Below are 15,227 nucleotides of genomic sequence, written 5' to 3' on the forward strand. Positions count from 1 at the left end.
GGAGGTGGGCAGGGTTATGGCAGAAAGCGGCTACCAGGATGTTTTGGTGCTGGCCGCAACCAGGAACCCTTTGCATGTGCACCCCACTGCAACACAGAGTGTGGTGGAAGTTCAGCATCTCATCCCCTGCTTCTGATACATGTCCCCGAAGTCTCTCCTCAGCCCTAGACTGCCTCTGTGGGTTCAGCTTCTGGCTAGACTCTGGCAGCCCTCTTGTCTCTCTGCTACCGTGCGGCTTAGCCCGAGGTCCCCTCCAGCCTGGTGCCATTCTCAGCAGTAGACCACATTTGTGGAGGAGGGGGGATGTTGTGGCAGGTGAGCTGCAGGGTGACAGTGCCTCCTGACAGCCGGGCAGAAAGGTGGTCTCTGTTGGTGACAGCTGGCAGTGGAACAGTCTTTGGGAGGCCCAATGACATACCCCATCTTCTGCCCCCTCTGTGTGCAGAATTGATCAGAAAGCCTGCTTGCACGAGGGCCATTCAGCTGTGGGTTTGGACTACTGAAGGACGCATCCAAAGCAGAAGGTAAGGAAGCAGGGTTTTAAGTTTGCAGCATTGTCCAAGGTGTCTAGGCAGATGGAATATACAGCATCTGGAGCTGCAGCTCTTCGTATTGTCTGCTGCAGTGGGCTGGGGAGAGCTGAAGGTGATGAGCTGCCATGCATCATAGGTGTCTCAGGAGCTGCTACCACACTGCAAAAGAGAGGCTGAGCTCATTCCCTTTCCCAGGAGATGGGGAGGAGAGGGCAGGTGGGAGAATGGAAGAGCTATGAAAGTCCATCGATACAGAAATCCACACTAGCCTTCTTTTGTGATGAGAAGAAAAAGAATGGGCATTAGTGGCCTATCGGGAAGGAAGGCACCATGACATAGCTGCTTTCCTTCCTTCCCCTCAGAAGGCTGCTTCACAGAGGAGAGGAAGGAAAGACTGAAAAATGTGCAGTTAGGAACTGCATGTCTAGAGATCCTGCCCTCCCCACAAAAGAGAAGAAGTCTGCCTTCCCTTAGAAGTGCAGAAGCTGCCTCTCTCCTTATTTTGGAAATGGAGAGGTCCCCCTTGAACCACCAACACCACCATCAGCAGCACATAAGGGTATGGGGGAGTGTGTTTTAGGTCAATTCCCAGAACAACTCTTCCTTTATGAACTGAGACCTACCAGGTATCTCAGGAAGTGATATGCTGCCTTTGGAAATGTGAGCGCTCTTGCCAGTCTTGAATATTCAGCCCCAGACCTGGCCTTTCCCCTTCCCCATTTCAAAACCACTTCTCTTTTGCTTGGGACTCAGCAGTTGCCAAACCACCAGCAACCACTGGTGCTTCCTTGCACACTCACTGCCTGTAGGATGTTTGCAAGTGCAGCTCACCTCATCCTCAGGTAGACACCAAGGAAGAGGCAGCAAGGCGTCTTGGTGCTCTCATAGGCTCCTGTGCCCTCTTGGTATATGCGGGCCCATGGCATCCCTGTCAGCCAAGCAAGTGTGGCAGGAGTATGGGAGAGACAGAAGGTGGCTTTGGGGTTCAGCATCCAGAGCTGCTGCTAGCCTCAAAAGAAAGATCCCAACATCAGCCCAAGCCTCCATGCCTCACATACATGCCCAAGCAACCTGGGGACAAGCTGAGCTGGGCAAAACTCTGCTGCTGGGGTAGTGCAGTGAGAACAGGGCAGGCACAAGAGCTCAGAGGTGACATCCCAAAGGTGCCCTAGGCTGCACAGAGAAGAAACCCCAACTGCAGGATCAGTGATTCCTTGGGAAAGAACATCTTGCTGGGTCTTGAACATCTTTGGTGGGGCTTTTCTGAGTCTTCCTGCTTTGCTGGGTCTCAGCAAAATTCATGATCACTTCTGGGGCAGTCTGGTTCAAGGTCAGACACAAATCCTTGTCTTTTCTAGGATGATCTGTGCCTATTTGTGTGGACGAAGCTGAGGCTAAGCACTGCCACCCAGCCGAATGATGGCAGACTTCAAACTGGATTGTTGCTGTGAACTGGACAATTTCTCCTGTTACATCAGAGAAATTGCAAGCTCTGGTTCCGCTGCTGGCTGTGAGGGCTGGGTTTTCAACCACAAGAAAGCGAAACAAACCTTCCGGCTTTCCCCCAAACATCTTTCAAAGAGTCTGTGGTAAAGTATGAGCTAAATGAAAGCACAGGGACAGCCTTCTGACACGGTGGTTTTCACAGGCTGACCCTTGTTGGGAAAACCTTGGTGCATTCCTGAATAGCAATTTCTTTTTTGGTTAGCTCTCCCTTCTTGGACTGTAAAGTGCACCCATTCAAGGGTTTTTATGCAGTTGCAAGAAGTAAATCATCTAATTGTAAAATTATTTTAAGGTAATTTTCAACACTCAGAACTTTTAAGTTAAGTCAATTAACTTTAAATCTGTTCTTTGTGGAAGAGAGCTGTGCTTAAGTCACTACTCAGCTGGACTCCCTTTTAAGTAGACAATTTGCTCTCTTGTGACAGGACTGAGATTTCACTGAGATGCCCTTCCAAGTTTCAGCCCCACTGGAAACAGTCTCAACAGCTGCCTCCTGAATTACCCAAGGGGAATTAATATTGGTTCATTAATTAATTAAGTTAATACTGGTGCCACTGACTGGGCATCCTCATGCCCCCATCTGGGCAGGGGCCACACGTGGGGTAGCGCCTCGCACCACTGGAGCCCCCAAAACGGCTCAGGGCCTCGCACCCTCGGAGCCCCCAAAATGGCTCCCGCCGCCTCAAAGAGGCGCCAACGCCCCCTGCGCCACTGCGCGCCTGGGCGGCGTGGTCCCTACCGGCTCCCGTCGCCGCGGGAGGGGGGGGGTGGGGTGGGGGAGGCGAGGCGGCGTTTTGCGCATGCGCCTCGGGCGGCGCCGGGGCGCGGCTATGCGGCTATGCGGCGCATGCGCCCGCGGATGGGCGTGGAAGGGGGGGGGAGGAGGGGCGGGGGGAGCGGTAAAGGTCCCAGCGCCCCCTCCCCCTCCCTCCTGGGCGGGCGCGCGGCGGTTGGGCGCCGCCGGGTGGGGCGGGGCGGGGCAGCGCGAGGGGAGCGGGCACCTGCCGTCGCGCGGGGCCCTGCGGGGAGGCGGCCGGGCTGCGGCTCGGCGGCTGCGGCTGCGACTTGGCGGCTGCGGCTGCGGCTGCGAGAGCGGTGCCAGCTGCGGGGCGGGAAGCCGCCGGGCGGAGGAGGAGGGGGGAGGTGGTGGCGGCGAGGGCACGGCGAGAGCCCCGCGGCGGCGAGCCCTCCCTGGCCCCGGGGCGAGGCGGCGCGGAGGGCCGGGCTGGCTGTGCCTGTCAGCGGGAGGCGGTGGCGAGGGAGAGTCCGCGGCTGGGCGGGCTCGCGGCTAGTTCGCGTCTTCCGGAGGAGACCTGGGACCCGAAGGTTTGTGTCTGCGGTCTTCTAAAGTGGCGGCTCTCGGCGGGATCCTTCTCCGGAGGAAAAGTGTCTTCTCGTCCTTTTTTTGTTGTTTGTTCGTCTGAATAATAACCTGCGGCGCGGAACCAGTTCTGCGAGTGCAGAACTAGTTAAGTCTGGTTTAGGCGCGTTGAAAAAAGTTTCTGTTTGGACGCGTGGTTTGAGCGCTGCCTCTCTACTTGAGAGATGCTTCCTGGCATTTCTCCCTAACGAAGCGTCCTCCCCGCTGGAGGCAGCGAGAAGCTCTGCGAAAGCCCTGCCTGCCCGTGCCTTACAGCGTGTGGGCACAGAAGTGGTGTTGGGAAACTCTGCGGGCCAGCCTGAGCTGTGTCGCTTTCTGCCAGCGATTCAGCGCGTTCCTTCGTGTAAGCATTCCTGCACTGCAAGTCATCCAAAATACCGTTAGTTGCAGGAATGCCAGTGTTCGTCCTAAGACGAAGACTGCGTTCTAGCTTTCAGCTGTGTATCCTAGTGCCTGCTGTCTTGCTTAATGAAGTGAATTATCATCATGACTGCTCTTTATAGTATAATTTAGGATGTTATGGATAGGGTCATGCTGTCTTAACCTGTTACTTTGGCTTGGTGTTTTTCCTAAACAGCCCCTCACTTTTTTTTTTTTTTTTTTTTCTAATTGAAGCGTCCTCTTTCGAGTCAGCCTTCCAATCTGAATTCACATATTATTGTGAATTTTCTTCCTTGTCACTCTCTTTGCCCAGCTATAACAGGTATTGTGCTAATTTCTCCTACATTAATGTTACCATCATAAGTTCAATTCAGCTATTTCAGCAAAGTGGAATTGCAGGACTCTTAAGGACAGTCTTAATAAGCCGAATTCTTAAATAAGAATTCTTAATTAGGAATTCTGGTTTGTTACCTAAATGAGAAAGTAGAGAAAAGGCCACAACAACAGTTCTCGCTTTTCTGTTGAACACATTAGTCTTGGAACACACTTGAAAACCAACCTACATTTTTAGTATGCTTGTGAATTCTTTCTTTCAATCAGTAGCTTTAATATTGAGTTGAGACTTGTCTTAATGCATTTGCCTGACATATGGCTTCCTCACATCACTGGGTGGGTCCAAGGAGGTATGAACTTTCTGTAATTTTCCTCCTGCCAGGTGAGCGCTACCTCCCCTCCCTCTTTGGAGGGTGCCCTGCCAAGCTTTGTACTCCAGGGGCTCGGTCTCTGAAACGGTGCAAGGAGAAGGACTAATCGCTCAGTAGTGTGTCACTAATATATGGCAGTCAGTCTGGCAGTGCCCAAAGGGATTGCTGTGCCTGGCCCACTGCGTGTGTGTGTGCCAAGGCATGTGTTTAAGGTCTTTGCCTCCTTGTGCAACTAACTCCGTGACCTGGGGTTAAACTGTGAGCCTGGTGAGAGTGGGTGTGGTAGAGGTTGTTCCAGAATCAGTAAATGAAACTCATTTGCTGTGTAAGAGCAGGAAGTGCTGGGTTAAGGGGGGTGAATCCATTTGTGTTTGTGCGCAGCGCTGTGCGGAGCTGTGGGTCTTCACGGACCGGCATGGGAGCTTCCAAGCTGGCGGTGGGACTTTGGATGATGGCTTTGCGTGGCAAAATGCCATCTGTGGCAGCAGAGTTGTAGAAGTAGTTGTGCTGAAATTGCTGTGAGCTTTTGTGCCAAAGAGCTTGTGTATAGCAGCTTGTTGAACTGTGCCCATGAAAGCATCTGTATGCAGGCGGTGCTGTGCCTAGGTCTGTGTATTTGTCCATGCCTAGGTAAATACCCTCCTGTGTATGTGTCTGCAGACAGGCCCGGGTGAGTAAGCTGCCGCGTGTCCGTAAAGTAAGTGTGTGGCAGGAGCTGCTGTGGAATTGGGCTGGCGGGCGCTTTGCAGCCTTCTTGGCGGGTCGGTGGGTTGGGCTGTTGCACAGGTGGGGGGTGAGAAGGCAGAAGGCTGCAGACTGGCGCTCAGGAGCGGGAGAGCTTGATCAGTGCAGAGTCAGTGTTGAGTGTGTCCTTACAGGGAGATCCCTGGACCGCTTCCTCAGAGAGCAGCGCGGACTGATTTTACGTGCCCTCGTGCGTAGTGCTAGTGAGGTTATTCAGGAGGTGCGTGGTGTTGCCGGCGCCTAGGGCAAGTGCAGCGCAGTGGGTGCAAGGTGCAGTTCCTTGCCCTTGTGGGGCTGGAGGTGAGGGGCTCCCTTGTTCTTCCGGAGCGCTGAGTCAGAGAGGTTTGAGGTGCGGGAGGTCCCCTTTTGCTAATGGACTCACGTTGATGCTGCGAGTTACTTGGCTGGGGACCAACCGCAAGGTGCTCAAAAGCAGATTTGCTTGTTCAGCGCTGCTGCTGAGTTTTCTGGGCTCTGGTTTGTTGGTTGTGCTGCCGCGTGAAGGTGACAGGGTGCCGGAAGCAGGACTGGGCTCTGCTGGGCTCTGTGCGAGGAGCCGTGTGTGGAGGCCAGGCGCTGTGGTGCGAGCTTGGCGCCTGGAGTTGTGGTGGCAGAGCTTGCGGTGCTGCGAGAGAGCTTCCCTTGAGGGCTGCGCTGCCTGGACGGAGGGTGTGTTTGCTGCGGGGTGGGAGCATGCGAGGGGAGGGGGCAGCTGCGGTGACGGAGCCGATGGCTGTCGGTGCCTGGTGAGGTGCTTGCCAGCGCCCTGATCCTGGAAAAAGGAGAGTCACCGAGCAGTGGTTCCCTTGGTGGACTGGGCAGGCAGGCCGGGTGTGCAAGCAGGCGCTGTTAGGCTGCGTGTGTCAAAATGCTTCTTTCTCTTGTTTTGGGGTGCAGGGGGTGTAGGTGAAGATGCTGGAGGCCGACCTTGTTGCAAAAATGTTGCGAGCTGTTCTTCACTCCCATAAAAATGGGGTACCCTTGGCACAGCTTCAGGGCGAATACAAGTCATTGACGGGCGACTGGATTCCCTTCCGGCACCTAGGACATGGCACGCTGGAAAGCTACTTGGAGAGCATCCCGGGAGTGGTGCGGATGGAAGAGAACAAAGTGGGAGAGGTAAGGTGTGTGACTGTCAAGGCAAGCGCAGCCGGTTGGAAACAGCCATGGCTTCAGTGCAGAAGCTTCTGTGTTTTTTGTGTGAGGTGTGCAAGGCTTGTCGGCTTCCCTCTGCCTGTGCCGTGGGTGCTTGTGAAGTGGTGCCGTCGGGTGTGTGGGGGGCCCTGATGCAGGGCGGGGGGGTGTAGCGCAAGCCCCCGTTGCTTTCCTGCCCGCAGAGTGGAGCATGGCATTTGGGAGAGGTGGGGTGTTGCAAGGCGCTGTCCCTGAAGCAGGAGGCCGGTCTGGAGAGAGCGGTTTGTGTGGGAGTGGAGCTGTGTGGCCTGTCTCAGCTCTTCCGCCCCTGGGGGCTCTTGCAGGGTTGGTCCTGGGAAGTGACCGAAGACAAGGCTCGTGGGTGTGCCTTGCCTGTGTCTGCAGGGTGGCCTTAGGCTTCTCTTCTTTGGCCGCAAGGGGAGCGTGGTGGACGCTTTTGCCTAGCAGTGTGGCGATGCGTGTTTGGGGCTTGTTTGCAAGCAAGGGGTTCCTGTGCTGCGCTGTTGCAGCTTCAGAGGCTTTGCCTTTGGCAGCAGTAAGCGAGCCTGTGGGTGGGGGCTTTGCTTGCTTGCTGCGAGCCTGTAGCTGCAGCCTGGGCTGCAGCTGTGTCGGTAGCGTGAATGCAGATGGCTCTGGAAGAGGTCTGTGCTGGTGCAGCTGAGTGTGTCCTGAGGGTTGCTCTGTCAGGTAGCCGTTGGTTTCCAACTCGTGCCTTTCAGGGTGTGAAGGGGAAGGAATCGTCCCTTTCCCTCGAGAGCCTTGCTTATCCTCGAATGGGATGTGTGCCCTGCAGGTGATGTGTGGCTCTTGGAGCCTGGGCTGACTGGGGAGGGCGAGGATGAGCCCGCGTCCTGCGGGGTAGCGGAGGAGCAGGTTGGCAAGCGAGGTGTGCGGAAAGAGCAGGCAGCATGTGGTTAAGTGAAGAGGGCTGCAGGGGACACCTCGCAGGCGCATTGCCTCTCACGGGGAAGTGCCAGCTCGGCAGAACTGTGGGAAAGCGCTCTCAGCCCTTCTGGGAAATCAGCCCAGCTGGGCGCCTCTCCGCAGTGCCTGTCCACTAGTGCCCGCAGCTTGGGGAACAAAGAAGAGGAGTTAGAGGTCTGCGTGCAGCTGTGGAGTGAGGATCTGATTTGGATCATGGCTGTGTGGTGGCATAGCCCACACCACTGGAGTGCTGCCGTTGATGGCTACCGGCTGTTTTGGAAGGAGAGGCCGGTCCGGCAAGGCAGGGGAGTTGCCCTTTTTGTGCGAGAGCAGGGGGACTGCGTGGAGCTCTTTGTGGAGACGGACGATGAGGCAGCGGAGAGGTTATGGGTGAGAATGATGAGCAACCCGGGTGATGTTTCTGTGGGTGCCTGCTGGAGCCTGCCTGCTCGGGGAGCAGCAGTAGCTGAGGCCTCCTTCAGACAACCGCAGGAAGCGTCCCATCGGCAGGGCCTGGTAGTCGCAGAGGACTTGAGCCACCGGGGTATCTGCTGGAGGGACAAGAGAGCAGGGCACAAGCGATGCAGGATGTTTGTGGAGTGCAGTGATGGTAACTTCTTGACTTAGGTGCCTGAAGAGCTGGCCAAGGTGGATGCTGTGCTGGACCTGATAGAGCTGTAGGTGGAGGCAGGGCCAAGTGACTGGGGGACTCTAGAGCCACTGTCTGAGCATGGAGAGATGGGGTTAGGAAAGCCAGCGTGCATGTGAAGTTGAATCTAGTGAGGGATGTGAAGCGCAACAAGAAAAGCTGCTGCAGGTGTACGAGCAGGCCAGGGAAGCCTAGGGAAAACGTGGGGCCACCGATGAATGGGAATGGTGGCCAGTTGTAACAGCCATGGAGAAGGCTGAGGTCCTGCCTGCCTTGCTTGCCACAGTGTTTCTTGGAAAGGCTGTTCTTGAGCAATCCCAGATCCCTGAGACCAGTGGGAAGGTGCAGGGTAAGGTAGACTTGCCTCCTTGGTGGAGGAGGGTCAGGTTAGGGAACAGTAAACAAAACTGGACCTACCCAGGTCCGTGGGCCCAGGAGTGCTGAGGGAGCTGGCCGCTGCCGATGGCCCTGCAAGGTGACCGTCCATTATCTTGGGAAGGTCGTGGTGATGGGGGATGTTGCCAAGGAGTGGAGGGAAGCGAGTGGCACTCCCGTCTTCAAGAGGGGCAAGAAGGAGGAGCTCGGGAACTGCAGGGAAGTCAGCATCAGCTTGATGGCTGTGAAGGTGATGGAGCAAATCCTCCTGGACACGATTTCCAAAGAGGCGAATGACAAGAATGAGCCTGGGAGTAGTGAGCCTGGCTTTATGGCAGGGGAAAGATGTGTGAGCAACGGGATAGGCTTCTGCAGTGAGCTGAGTGGCTGGGGGGAGAGGGAGGGAGGTTGTGCTCGCCCCCCTGCTTGGCACTGGTGAGAGCACGTGTGGAGTGCTGTGTGGAGCGCTGGGCTCGCCAGTACAGGGAGGACCTGGACATAGTGGAGCGAGTCTGGGGAAGGGCCAGGAAGATGAGGAAGGGACTGGAGCATCTGTGATGAGAGAAGATGCTGAGAGAGCTGGGAGTGTTCGTGCTGGAGAAGAGAAGGCTCTGGGGGGATCTCATCAGTGTGTGTAAATTCTTGATGGTGGGTCGGGGAGTGCAGGAGATGGAGGCAGCCTCTTCTCTATGATGCCAAGTGACAGGACAAGAGGCAATGGGTGCAAACGAAGCTAGGGGAGGTTGCGTTTAAAGAGAGGCAGCAATCTCTTTGTGGCGAGGGTGGTTGAACACTGTTTTCCCAGAGGGACTGTGGAGTCTCCATCTGTGGAGATGATCAGAAACAACAGGGCCACATCCTGAGCAACGTGCTGTGGCTGAGGCTGTGTTCAGCAAAGGGGTTGGACTAGGCGACATACAGAGGTTGCTTCCAGCCTCAGGTGGTGTGTGGTTGTTTGCCGGGAAGCAGTGGGCTGGTGGGGCTGTGTGTGGAGAGGCTGCCAGCCCAAGGCCTGGCAGTGGTGGGCATGCTTTTTGTGCTGGGGGTGACTGTGCAGCTGGTTTGGTGTCTGGTTTCTAAGCAGGCGCTCCTCAGGTGGGAAGAGCCTTTCTTCTGAAGGATGTGAGACAGACCCCCAGGGTCTGCAGCTGTTGGGGGTGTGAGGTGAGCCAGGCAGCTGCAGATGCTGGGGCTGAGCAGCAGAGAAGGAAGAAGAGTGGGAGGATGAGCTGGAGTGCCCTGTAGCAAGCCAAGAGTGTTGCCTTGTTCTGAGTGGTGTCATGCCATGGCTGTATTTCCCTAGGCCTTTTGGTTCAGGCTGAGAGGCCAAGCAGAGCTTCGAAGGTCTTTCGTAAGCTGTTGCTGCTGAGCGATGACTTGCTTTTTGTGTTTGTTAATTGCTTTTTGTCCTTCTGTTGTGCTGCTTCTCTTGCTAGAAAAGCTGTTTGTCTTTTCTTGAGCATCTGCCTGCTGAATTTCAGAGGTGTCTACAAAGTCCTTGAGGAAATCTTCTTGTCTCCTGCTGTTGTGCTATATTTTCTATGCCTCTGCTCGCTTGGGAGCGTGGTGTTGTGCGTGAGGGTCCTGCGTGTGGCTAATGTTGGACCTCAGTGACCGTTTGCCCTTGTGCCTTTGGTACCCTGAGCAGGTCACGTGCCATGCTGTTGCTTGCACCGAGACAGTGCGAATTGCTCAACTGGTAGCCCGTCAGAGGAGCTCCAAAAGGAAGGTGGGACGGCAAGTGAATTGCCAGATGAGACTGAAGAACACAGCTCCCGTCACCTTAGTAGGTAAGACTTAGCAGGCCTGTGGAAGTACGGTTGCTGTAGCGAAAGTCTTTGCTCTGAGCAAGTGGTGCCGGTTGCCACCAATCGTGTGGTCCTGCTGAAGAGTAGTGGTTGTGGCCGGGTGTTGCTGTCAAGGGTAGATGTGTGTAGAGGCCGAAGTGTGTGAGGAAGCCCTTCTCACGAGTGTCCCTGAGCTGCGAATGAGGAATGTTCTTAAAGGAGAACTGGCTTCACTTGTGCCTGCCCTTGGTTTTGGGGGGGTGGGGGAAGGGGTGTACTTCAGATTTGGGTGTGTTGTGTAGCTGCGAGTGTGCGAGTGTTTAGAGGCGGGTGGCAGGGATGAGCCTTGCCCTCTGAGGGAGGCGGAGGCCCCCCTCCCTGCAGTGTCCACCCCGTCTGTTTTAGGAGCTCTCGCTGCTGCTGTGCGTGCCCCAGTGCCCTGGCACTGCTAGCGCCTAGGGCCTGCTCTCTGCAGCTCTCCACCCTTTCACCTGAGCGCCCGAGGCAGTGTCTTGCCAGCGCCTCTGGGGCGATCTTCCCTCGTGTTCCCGTGCTGTTCTGTTGCTGTCGATGTCCAGGCCTTGCTCCAGCCGAGCCTGATGTTGGTGTTACGGTGATGTGTCAGGGGAAGCGAGTAGCGCTGGCGTGACAGTTGGGTCTCTTCCCCACGGTAGTTTCACCTGGAGAAGCCCCATCGCAGTGCACAGCACAGCCCATAGGGGTGCTTAAATCCTTGGGAAATGCTACCAAAGAGCACGCGTGCGCAGGAGCTCCCTAGGCCGTGCTGCCAGCTGAGTAGCATGGTGCAAGCAGTGCTAGCAGTGTCCCAAGGAGGGATGCTGAATGGGGGTTGGAGCAGGTCCCAGTGAAGGTATGAAGTGCTTGGGCAAAGGCCTGTTGAAAATCATGATCTTCATGGTCCTTGTCGTGAGCGGCTGCCCTGGAGGGAGCCCCTGCGCTGTGCAGGAGGTGGGCGCTTTCCTGGTGCGCTGTGGCTGCTCCTGCGGGGTGGCTGGTGGGGAGTTTCCCCCTTCCCTTGTCTCTGTGTCTCCTTACTTTTCCCCAGGACCGTTTTCACTGCTAGCTGATGTGTGCCATCAGGCGCAGACCCCCCCAAATAAATCTGTGTGCATCCGTGACACTGTCTCAGGCTCGCTTGTGCCCCTCCGCTGCCTCTCTGTGCCCCCTTCCTCCCTGGCAGCCCTGGAATATGGGAACTGCCTGGCAGAGGCAGGCAAGCAGGTGCTTCACTGCAGTCCTAGCTAGAGGCTGGTGTGCTGGGGAGGCTGGTGACACTCCTGCAGTGACCGCCTTCCCTTCTTGTTCCTGAGCGTGCCTGGGAAAATGGTGTGGCTGCCAAGGTGGCTTTTGGGAGAGGGAAGAGGAGCTGCAGCCAGTTTTGTTGCCCTGGCGAGCGATCGCTCTGGGCATGCAGAGAGTGTCCTGGGACAAGCTGCGCTGTCCGCGTTGACCAAAGGGAAGCTGGGGGCTCCCTGGCCGACCTGGTGGCTGCTGCTGCTGCCTTTTGCACGGGCTGGAGCACGCGTGTGTCATTGCTTCACCTTTGTTTTTGAGCAGGTCCTGGTGTGCCAGGATTGACGCTGGGAGAGGGGATCTTCTGTGCCACCTGGGAGAGACAGGCTGCGCGTAGGGTAGCGAAGGCCAGGGAGTCTGAGGCAGGCTGGCAGCTTTGGCTTTCTCTGGAGCGGTGTCTCCATGTCTTCCTGTCCGGGGGCCTGTGGAGTGCCCTGGTTGCACGGTGAGGTGTCTGCTGGGGCTGTGCGGCTGCCTCCTCGCCTGCAGTGGGTGCCGGGCTGGGGGTGTTGTCCAGGGCCAGCAGCCGTGTGTTGTTGTGCGGTTCCTCCGTGCCGCTGGCATCTTCCCTGTGTTCTGGCAGTGTTTGCTGCTGCTGCTGCTCTTCCTCCGGGGAGGTCTGTGGAGCTGCAGGCTTGCTCGCTGGGGGCCAGAAGGATGTTGGTGTGCGGGCCTGTGAGCAGTGTTTAGGCAGGGTGAATGCCCCTGTCCTGCTGGAGGCTTGCCAAGCTGGAAGCTCTGCTGGGCAGGTGACAGTAGGGCAGGAGGAGGCAGCATGAAGTACCCTGTCCAGGTGCGAGGGGGCATGTGCAGAGGCTTTGTCTTTGGTCATGACCCTGGCTAAGGGCTTCCCCTTCTGGCCCTTCCCGCCCCCATCCTGTCACACGGGTGGGTATCTTGTTGGGAAGAAGAGGGGTGATTTTTTTTTTTTCTTCTGCAGTAGAACTTTTTGTGTCTGCTGAGGCTCCAACCCACCTGAGCAACTTTGGCCTTGGCCTGTGGGGGCAGAGGTATTTGAGGGCTGAGTTAGTGATTGAGAGTCTTGGGAAAATCTTAGAGGTGGAGCCTGTCTTCTCCTGATGTCTGAAATGACCTCTAGGGCTATGAGTGGCACTGTGGGACAGAGCGTATGCAGGAATGACAGTTCCCGATTTCCACTCCTGCTGGTTTGGAGCCTGCAGCCCTGTCCCAGGGACAGCTGAGCCGCTTTTGCCACTGGTTACTGCTTTGAGCTGCAGGTCGTCTGAGCTCAGTGCTGGTCAGCCTTACTTTGCCGGAGAGCGGTCAGCAGTTCTGCAGCTTCTTGGCTGGGAGCTGAGCTGCCTGGTCAGGAAGGGAGGCGACTGCCTTTGCCAGCAAGGCCCTGCTGCTTGCGAGTCGGGAGCGACAGTGGATTCTGCAGTAAGGCGGTGAGTTTGTCTGCTGTTGAAAGGGACTCATCCAGCCCTGTCATCCAGCTTTGGACTGGTGTACCGAGCTGTAAACCCCAGGCGCCCTTGTTCTGCAGACGTTTCACTACAGCCTCTTTGTGTGTGTCTGGTGTTTTCTGTCCTGAAGATCTGGGTTTTCCTTGCTCTCCAGTGACGTACCAGCAGTCCACCTTTTCTTTGGGAAGCTGAACTGGTGGCTCATGCCTGAGTTGACTGAGAGCGACTGTAAACCCGTGCTTGTTCACCTTACTGCCTGGGACTACTCCTCTGAAGTATTTCAGGCAGCAGAAGTAGGTCTGGCACCTCGAGCAGGTGAACAGTGGAGTGACCAAAAACTTGTCTAGCAAAATCTGGCCTAAAGGGCAGTGTGCTGTGTTCCTCTGCAGGTGTTTGGTAACTTCTCTTGTGCGATGGGAGTTTGGGGGGAGGCCAGAAAGAGGAAACGCTCAGGGGCGGTTGTTGAGGAGCTGCGTCGGGGAGGTGGAGTTAGCCTGGATGCAGTAGCTCTCTGAAAGCCCCCGCTGCTGCTGGGTTGCCGCAGTGCTGCCAGTGGTGGTAAAGTGCAGCCTGGGAGATGGGTTTCAGCCAGGACTTGTTCTGGTATCTCACAGGCTGCAGGGTTTCTCGTGACTGTAGTGAGACACAGGTGTCATCTGCGTTGCCCGGCTGCGGTACGGAGATAAGAATTGTGGTTTTGCTGGTCCCTGGGTGTTGGGGCATGAGGCTGTGGGAAGGGCTCAAAGCTCGTGGCTGAAAGTGTCGTTCCTCAATCCCTCTTGCGGAAGTACGGCTTTCCCAGCGGGAGCCGTGTGCTGTGCCTGAGGACCGTTTGGGCTGGGTGGCGGAAGCTCTTGTGTCAAGAGCGGGACAGCATCACTCACGGCTCCATCTGCAAACTCTTTAGGGAAGCCAAAAGGAACTTTGCGACAGCCCAGGTTAATGAGCAGCCCAGAAGAAGGCAGCAAGAGGCCTGTCCCTCGCCTGCAAAGAGGCCGAGGTCTGGCGTGTGGAGTGGTGAAACCCACTGTAGAGAGTGGCCTGCCTGCCTTGCCCCCAGCCGCTGGAAGTGGACCATCTAAGGAAGTCCCCATGCAGAGGCATGTCACGGTGATAAACAGGTCAGTGTGTGTGCGTGTGCGCGTGTGAGACGAGATGGAGCGTGGAGGAGAGAACTGGCTTTTAATGGGGTGAGGAGGTGGGAGCGGTGGCAGTGCTCAGGAAGCAGGTAGGTAGCCGTAGCAGGGGTTCAGCACTCCTGCTGCTGCTCTTGTGCACAAGCACTCTCGTGGGGTTTGGGAGAGCGGGAAGGGCTTTGGGCTCTGCTTGCTTTTGGCTTGTCAGTGAAAGCTCCCCTGTTTTGCTGGGCTAGCACTGCGCGCTGGTTTGCAGCTCTCCTTTGAGCACCTCTAATCCGTCTTGGCTTACACAACTGCTGGCCCATCACTTCTCTTTCTGGGTTGTTTACGGCTGCCGCGGGTCATGAGACGCTGGTGCGGGGAATGTGCTTGTTGCGGCCTCATTGTGGCTGCGCTGAGCCTCCCAGAGCTGCGATTGTGCTGCTAATCCTCGGCAGGTCCCGGGGCCTGGCTGTGGCGTAGGCCGGCTTTGCGGCGGAAAGCGAGTGGCCTGGCACTTGCAAGCGGGCCTGGCTGTTGAGAGCACAGCGCAGCGTGACAGCTTAATCCTGCCGTGGTGCCGGCTTTCCGTGGCGGACGCGCGGAAAGAGCGAGAGGGTTTTGCCGCCTCGCTTGGGCGAGAGCCGTGTGCGTCGGAGGGTGGGGAGCAGGCGGGGGGAACGCGGAGCAGCTCACGTTGCTGGTGAGAGAAGCAGCTGCTTCAGCTTCTGTGCCTGAGCGTAGCTTTGTCGCGGAGGTCGATGCTCCCGGCTCTCTGTGTTGGCGGTGCTCTGCGGTGCTCTGCTGCGCTGGCGGTGCTTGGGCCAGAGCTTGTTGTGCGGGCGCCTGTCGTCAGGCTGCGTTTCTGTGGAGTTAGCGTCTGCGGGGGGGGCAGGTGGGCAGGGAAGGGGCAGGGTGTCTTTGCAGGTGCTCCTCGTGAGATGTGCCGTGACCTTGCTTTGGGGACAGGCTTTCCTGTAGGCCCGGAGGCAGCACTCGTGCCTGGGCAGTGCGGCTGAGGCTGCAGGAGGGAGCGTTTGGGCATGTGCAGGCCCCGGTTAGGAGCGGCAGCCGGAGTCCTTTGGCTCCGAGTGTGTCCCGGCTGCCGTTCCTGCTGCTGCGAGGGAGAGGCGAGGAGAGTGAGGCCGGGGCCAGGAGCTGGAGCAGCGAGAGCTGAGGTTGGCCGCTCCATCTGCCTCATGGTGGTGAAACGCATTCAGTGTTGGCTG

At 57.0% G+C, this 15,227-nt stretch overlaps 1 protein-coding gene across 6 annotated transcripts in view; it reads left to right on the forward strand.

Moving 5' to 3' along the window:
- The first annotated feature begins 2,866 nt into the window (after positions 1–2,866).
- Positions 2,867–15,227, forward strand: part of LOC112989800 (tudor domain-containing protein 7) — a 49,846-nt gene continuing 37,485 nt past the window's right edge. Inside the window, exons 1-4 of one of the 6 annotated variants that reach the window (XM_064501235.1) lie at positions 3,231–3,365; positions 6,147–6,368; positions 10,001–10,142; positions 13,788–14,001. In XM_064501235.1, the coding sequence (XP_064357305.1) occupies positions 6,162–6,368; positions 10,001–10,142; positions 13,788–14,001 (563 nt within the window). In that variant the 5' untranslated portion in view covers positions 3,231–3,365; positions 6,147–6,161. The other 5 variants (XM_064501236.1, XM_064501238.1, XM_064501237.1 and 2 more) reach the window with 5 other exon arrangements.

The sequence above is a fragment of the Dromaius novaehollandiae genome, chromosome Z (assembly GCF_036370855.1).
Source record: "Dromaius novaehollandiae isolate bDroNov1 chromosome Z, bDroNov1.hap1, whole genome shotgun sequence".
Taxonomy (NCBI): Eukaryota; Metazoa; Chordata; class Aves; order Casuariiformes; family Dromaiidae; genus Dromaius; species Dromaius novaehollandiae.